This window comes from Branchiostoma belcheri, unplaced genomic scaffold (genome assembly GCF_001625305.1).
Source record: "Branchiostoma belcheri isolate BF01 breed outbred unplaced genomic scaffold, Haploidv18h27 scaffold52, whole genome shotgun sequence".
In the NCBI taxonomy this organism is placed as follows: Eukaryota; Metazoa; Chordata; class Leptocardii; order Amphioxiformes; family Branchiostomatidae; genus Branchiostoma; species Branchiostoma belcheri.
The window spans coordinates 251,074-258,967 of record NW_017804154.1 but is presented as its reverse complement, the minus strand read 5'-3'; the positions used below and the strand labels follow the sequence as shown (position 1 = coordinate 258,967).

Genomic DNA, 7,894 nt, shown 5'->3' with positions numbered 1-7,894 from the left:
ATAGCCCAACTGCTAATAGTGGAGCTTCGACAGCAAATGAACAAACTAGTAAGCTGGTCGGACAGTGCAGAATCACCAACGATACAACCAAAAATATGAGAACACGGATTCCGCCTAATATATGGGTTGCCGTGATTCTAATCAACACCATTGTAGTATTGGGAAGGTAGGTAATCAACTTTCGAGTTTTAGCTTGGGTGTACATGTAGGACTGAATTTGACAATATGATTGCAAACTGACCACAAATGGTGGCTTCCTTTTTGCTTTTATATTTACACCAGATGTGTCTTTGTTCAAATGTTATTTAATTTTTTTTTCTATCCGTGACTTATTAAACTTAATATTGACATGTTTTCCTGCATTAAGTTCCACCGCTTTTACGGCAGTGATGGTGATGATAGGCAACTCGGCTTTGGTAAGTCCTTGGTGAATCATTCGTCTCTTTTGCTAGATAATGTTAAATGACACAAACTCCAAAATTCTTTGTTCTGTGTACTAAAATATTCTTTTCTCAATCTCATGTATTGGTAAATTTACACCAATTCTACCCAGGACAGCAATTAGATAATACATCAACAACATTCTGATGTCCCCTGTATGTACCCTGCAGATGCATGCTTTTCCCTGGTCTCAGAAATGGGATCATGTTAATAAATCTTGTGTTGATCTTGAAAATTATTTTACACAATGTCTTTCCGATAGTTATTACTTGTTTTGTCAATTGATAACCTCGGAAATGTTCATGTTTCTTTGCCTTCAGTCAATGGCCTGGTTGCGTGTAGTTTTTATTAACTAAGAACTGCTTCTGGGGCAAGAATTACAAAAAATCAAATACAGGTCTGGTCTGAAATTCCGTTGACATGGTACTGAAAATATGCTTGTTACTATGTAATGGTAGAAATGCAACATTATGCAGAAACGGACTATCCAACAATTTACTTTTTTTACAAATGGGCAATTTCCCATCATCGTACTGCTCAGAAAATGAATTTCATGATTTTTTTCTGAAGATGCATGGGTGGGCATATTAACTTGATTCTTTCAAGCTTTCTCTCCCCTACAGTAAGTGCGACAAGGTACCCTTATGTTGAATTGTAGGTTTTCTAGCTTTCATAAAATTACAGAGGTGCAAAAAATAAACGTTTGTCCTGAACATCAATCATTATAATATAGTATATGCCAGAAGTATAAATGATGTCCTAAGCATCCCATACCACATTTTAGGTCCTGTTTTTGATGAGTAATCATGAGCTAAAAAAAGGTTTCTGTCCTAAAATTATCCTCAAAAACCAAAATTATGGCGTATACTGTACATTAAATTCGTGAACATGTGTTTTAGGAACGTTGATAGCAGTATCCAAGAAAGGTGCCAAAATATACATTAATATGGACATAACAATAGAACCACTTCATTGATCATTTAAAAGTAGTCCATGCCAAACTGAAATTATACATACAGACTAGATCTCATGCCTTCGCCAAATGACATTAACCTTTGCAATTCTTGGTAGGGATTCCCACAACCCAGTCATTAGATCTGGTGCGCCGGCCAGAAGGTTGTTGACCTAGAAATAAATATGAGAAATACATGTATGAATTCAAATGAAACTAGCAATAACGGAAGAATGGTATACAGTAACTCTTATGTAAATGATATGAAATATTTTGTATCCCGTGTGTCTCTTAAGCCGGCATTTCGAGGGTCCACAAACGGAATCGCCCAGTCCATGGCGGCCCTGGCCCGTCTCCTGGGGCCTGTTGTCTTCGGTAACCTGTTTGCGTGGAGTACAGATAACGGTATGTATAAAGGTCACTTGACTTGGCACAGGAGAAGATAACGTATACAATTTCGAAACAGGATACATATGAATGGTTAATTTCAATGCCATTGTCACAAACGTTGCAGCCGAAATGGAATTACAATTCGAAATGAGACAATCATGACATTTAAATATTTCGTTCAGAGTAAAAAGATTACTAAAAGTGTTTGTCTGAGTATCTTTTACTTCAAGTTAAAAGTTGTCAGCGCAACTATTCGGAGCTAATCAGCAACAAGTATGCTTATTGCCTATTCCATAAATCCCGTTCTATATCCTTCTCTCCAGGCCTGCCATGGCCTCTGAGCTATCACCTCTCCTTCATCCTCGTTGTTCTCCTGAGTCTTCTGGCTGCTCTCCTCTCTACCCGGCTGCCGGACTCCATCAACTGTAAGAGAGAGGAGGAGATCGTGCTGCCTGAGGACACCCAGGACGGAGACCAAGGCTTCTACGAAGAAGGGGCAGAGGATTATTACGCGCAGCAAGCTCTACATTAATTCACTGTTACATGTGTTATCAACGTGTGAAGTTTAGGCATTATGTTTATGGGTCGGTTCTGTTAAATTTAATTAGACACCATCTCCTTCAGAAAGAATATGTGACATACTAGCTGATGACGTGTTACGCCAAGAGACGGTTATACCGACTATACTGTCTTACAGATAAAAAATTTAGATTCCATGCTTAAAGCGTTTGAAATATCCACCGAGGAGCTCAGCGCGTGAGTCTGGAGCTCGTAGCTAGAACCAGGACAGGATACGAAACAACCAACCGTCTTCCGTCTGTGACATCGCATTTTGTCTCACATATATCAGTATGCAGTGTAATAGGATTGATCCAAGAATACTATATCAACCAGGGTATAGCGTATAGTGTACTCGTAGTTTGGTGACATATGATGACATATGTATAACAATGCTGTGTAACTGTGGCAACATACATTGTATTGGAGTTGTGTGACAAGCATTGCCGTAGATGACTAACAACTTAAGGGTCAATGAAACTTCTTAAGTTCGGAATCTTTGCCCATAAAATGATAAGTATCTATGGGTAAGCTTACTCATTGTTATGCTGGGGTCACATTTCCAAAACGGGGCCCGGCCGTGCAGTCTTATGAAACGAAAAGTATTACATAAAAGACAACAAAGCACCAAAAAGTCGACAAAATTAATAATTGGAACTCTTTGTGTATATTATTGATGTAAATTATTGATTTTTCGTTAATCGAAGCAGCCCGGCCGGGCCCCAGTTTGAAAATGTGACCTCAGCATTACTATCGATGCTAACTACAGAAAGAATGATAAAAAAAAGCCGAATGCACTGCTATCAGACAGGATTGTGAATGTTAGCTGTTCTCGCTTCATGTCCGAGATCATACATAGATAGGACTGTAGCAGTAGAAGATAGACGGCTATACTGTAGCAGTAGAAGGTAGATGCAGCCTGCAGCCTGGGATTAAAGGTCTGTTTCCAAACGCACCCATGTGCAAAAGCAGTGCATTGCAAAATGACTTCTGTTTAAAAGTGAACTTTTGGCAGATCATCCTGGGCTGAAATACGGGCTTCCTAATTTGACCCCGATTCAAAATGATTGTTACCTCTGCGTATTGTCTCTAACTACCATGGACTACCCAGGCCTAGAGCCAGGCCCAGAGCCTCGGAGGACGTGATGATCTATTTTTAGGCAAAAATCATTGCGCGCGTGGATGTCATCCATAAAATTCGGTGTGGCCTAAACAGGCAATCATCAAGAACAAAGTTAACGAATACTGGTAAAATTNTCAACAATATACGACGCGTTTAATCTTTCTCTACGCACGCTTTAAGCGAACGGGGGGAAAACCTCCCCCTTTAGCTTATATGCTCCCGAAAACAATATGAAATGTAGCGTTTATTCAACAACAATACAGCGACAATACGACGTGTTTAATCTTTCCCAACGTGCATTTTAAGTGATATGTTTCCAAAAGCTATAGATGATATGTAACGTTTTTTTTTCAACAAACATACGACGTGTTTAATCTTTCCCTACTGGTATTCTAAGTGAACGGGGAGGTAACTCCTCCCTTTAGCTTATATTTTCACAAAAACTATATGAAAGGTACGTTTATTTAACAAATATACGACGCGTTTAATCTTTCTCTACGCACACTTTAAGCGAACGGAGGGAGAACCTCTCCCCTTTAGCTTATATGTTCACGAAAACAATATGAAAGGTAGCTATAGCGTTTATTCAACAAATAAACGACGCATTTAATCTTTCTCTACGCACGCTTTAAGTGAACGGAGGGAGAACCTCCCCCCTTTAGCTTATATGATCCCGAAAACAATATGAAAGGTAGCGTTTATTCAACAACAATACGGTGACAATACGACGTGTTTAATCTTCCCCATCGCGCATATTTCAAATGATATGTTTCCAAAAGCTATGGATGATATGTAGCGGTTTTTTGTTCAGCAAACATACGCTGTGTTATATCTTTCCCTACGGGTATTTTAAGTGAACGGGGAGGTATCTCCTCCCTTTAGCTTATATGTTAACAAAAACTATATGAAAGGTAGCGTTTATTTAACAAATAAACGACGTGTTTAATCTTTCTCTACGCACACTTTAAGCGAACGAGGGGAGAACCTCCCCCCTTTAGCTTATATATTCCCAAAAGCTATATGAAATATAGCGTTTATTCAACAACAATAAGGCGTGTTTAATCTTTCCATACGCGTATTTTAGTGACTTTGGATTATATGATCCCAAAAGCTATATGAAATGTAACGTTTATTCCACAGACATACCACCTGTTTAATCATTCCATACGCGCATTTTAAGTGACGTCGGCTTATATATTCCCAAAAACTCTATGAAACGTTGCGTTTATTCAACAAACATACGACGTTTTTAATCTTACCTTACGAGTTCTTTAAGTGACGTTAGCTTATATGTTACCGAAAGCAATATGAAATGTAACGTTTATTTCACAAACATACGACGTGCTTAATCTTACCTTACACGTACTTTAAGTGAAGTTAGCTTATATGTTTCCGAAAGCTATATGAAATATAGCGTTTAGTCAACAAACATACGACATGTTTAGTTTTTCCTTACGTGCATTTTAAGTGAAGTTAGCTTATATGTTCCTAAATACTCCATGAAACGTAGCGTTTATTCAACAAACATACGGTGTGTTTAATCTTACCTTACGAGTTTTGTAAGTGACGTTTGCTTATATGTTCCCGAAAGCTAAAGGAAATGTAGCGTTTATTCAACAAACATACGACATGTTTAGTTTTTCCTTACGTGCTTTTTAAGTGAAGTTAGCTTATATGTTCCTAAATACTCCATGAAACGTAGCGTTTATTCAACAAACATACGGTGTGTTTAATCTTACCTTACGAGTTTTGTAAGTGACGTTTGCTTATATGTTCCCGAAAGCTAAAGGAAATGTAGCGTTTATTCAACAAACATACGACGTGTTTAGTTTTTCCATACGCGCATTTTGAGTGACGTTGGCTTATATATTCCCCAAAGCTATATGAAACGTACCGGTTAGTCAACAAACATACGGCGTGTTTAATCTTACCTTACGCGTATTTTAAGTGACGTTGGCTTATATGTTCCCAAAAGCTAAAGGAAATGTAACGTTTATTCAACAAACATACGGCGTGTTTAATTTTTCTGTACGCGTATTTTAAATGACGCTGGCTTATATGTTCCCAAAACCTCTATGAAACGAAGCGTTTATTCAACAAACATACGACGTGTTTAATCTTTATCCATGCGAATTTTAGGTAAACTTGAAGTGATCTCTTCCCTTCAGCTCATATGTTCCCAAAAGTTGTATAATTTTGCGTTATTCTATTTTGTCTCTGTATTCAAACTGGCAAATACTGTCCGTCCGTAACATGTTTATGATGTTACCTACTCCGTCCTGGAATTTTTAGGTGTGAAAGTACGTGGCCGTTGTTTCAGGATGGACAAATCAGTTGTCGGCGGCGAATGTAATGAGAAATGAATGTAAATGTAAATGTAAAAACGTAAAACATGGAACAAGTATCTGCGGTGTGTTTCGGTAAGATGCGCTGACAAGGCATGGTGTTTTTCAAAATGTAAATTTATTCAGTGCCAAGCTGTGAAAAAACAACACAGTGGTTCAAATGCAAGATAATCGCCATATGGGGGAGCCGATATCTGCCAGATGGTGTGTCATGTGACAGGGTATTATCCAATAACAGACAACGGTGGGATTTTGAAATCTACTGGATATGCAAGACGCGAGCACCAGGGCTAGCATTTTACAGGGCGCGGTTTTGAAGACAAGTACGGGATAGAAGATTGGACCAATTCCATCAGGACTCACTGCAGGTTATGGACGAGATTCAGTTGGTTTTAATCACCCTGAACCCCGACGGAACGGACACAAAACTAGGGCACATGGTCCTCGTTCTGTACAAGTCTACAAAACGGATTGGGGTGGAGATATGGAACACGCGTACGGCACGGCACGGAATGAGAAAACATCACGACCGTATATTTGTATCGGCGACCAAGACCGGGAGTCATATCGGTATCTGTATTCGCGAAACTGAGCGGATAACTTCTCCAAGCCTGCGGTGGCCAAATGGACAAATGGCTCTTTCAAAGTAAACTCTACCTTTGCCTAACGACGTTGGATTCGGAATTACAGACTTGGATACAGCGCAGAATCTTGAAGGAACTTTGCACGGACACAGTGACTTATCGCTCGAGCTCAGCCGGCTGCATCAGCGTGAACAAAGACTATACGACTTGGTCACTAGCCTGGTTTCCAGTCTACCGGGTATGGAGCGGCTTCCTTTCGGGATCCAGGACCTTTTCGCCGCCGGAGTAAGCCAGGCTCCCCGGTATGTTTCGCCTCAATATCGTGCCGCTAAACTTTATCCAGGGAGCCTAACTTCAACAGGACGGCAGGCCCGAAGATAGCCCACCCAAACCGCGACAGGACTGGACACCAAAATGCCACAAATACCTCTGACATACGCAGAATAAACGGCAAGTAAATGCAACAGAATACGCCAACGTTACGCACACTTTTTGGGTAATAAAGACGCAGTTTAAGCTGCTGAAAGTCAACTGAAAATCCAAAAAATAAGCACCATATACGCAACAAATGGTTACCTTTACACACACGTATATTGGCCGTAAAAGTGCTTCAATTAGAAATAAACGTGAACTTTAAATACGTTATAAGAGCATTTTAGAAAGTATTTATGACAACTTTAAGCATCTGAAAGGCTACGTGGAAACCGGAAAATACGGATCCATCCGCACCTATCCGTCATCTTTACACACACTTATATGAGCCGTAATAAATGCTTAAAGAATGAAAATACGTCAACTTTACTTACAATTTAGAAATATTTTCATCATCATTTAAGACATCTTTAAGTGCTTAAAGACTACGTGAAAACCGGAAATAAGGATCCATCCGCACCTTTCCGTCAACTTTACACATACGTATATTACCCTTAAAAATGCTTAAATGATGAAAATACGTTAACTTTACTTACAATTTGAAAATATTTTAATCATAATTTAAGACATCTTTAAGTGCTTAAAGGCTACGTGAAAACCGGAAAATAAGGATCCATCCGCACCTATCCGTCATCTTTACACATACGTATATTATCCTTAAAAATGCTTAAATGATGAAAATACGTTAACTTTACTTACAATTTAAAAATATTTTAATCATCATTTAAGACATCTTTAAGTGCTTAAAGGCTACGTGAAAACCGGAAAATAAGGATCCATCCGCACCTATCCGTCATCTTTACACATACGTATATCATCCTTAAAAATGCTTAAATAATAAAAATACGTGAACTTAACATACAATTTAAGACTATCTTTATCATTATTTAAGACATCTTTAAGTGCTTAAAGGCTACGTGAAAACCGGAAAATAAGGATCCATCCGCACCTACGGAAAGACCACGTAACGTCGATCTTTACGTACTCGTATAAAACGTGTATAGATGCGTAAAGACGGAATATACGTTGACTTTAAGTATAGTTTAAGCATCCGTAAATACCGTTTTTC

At 38.8% G+C, this 7,894-nt stretch overlaps 1 protein-coding gene across 1 annotated transcript; it reads left to right on the top strand.

Annotated features, from left to right (window-relative positions):
* The first annotated feature begins 45 nt into the window (after positions 1-45).
* Positions 46-3,039, top strand: LOC109480691 (uncharacterized membrane protein YCR023C-like). The gene is made up of 4 exons (XM_019782923.1): positions 46-166; positions 368-416; positions 1,690-1,798; positions 2,107-3,039. The coding sequence occupies exons 1-4, from the start codon at positions 96-98 to the stop codon at positions 2,313-2,315; spliced, it is 438 nt and encodes a 145-aa protein (XP_019638482.1). The 5' UTR covers positions 46-95; the 3' UTR covers positions 2,316-3,039.
* The last annotated feature ends 4,855 nt before the right edge of the window (positions 3,040-7,894 follow it).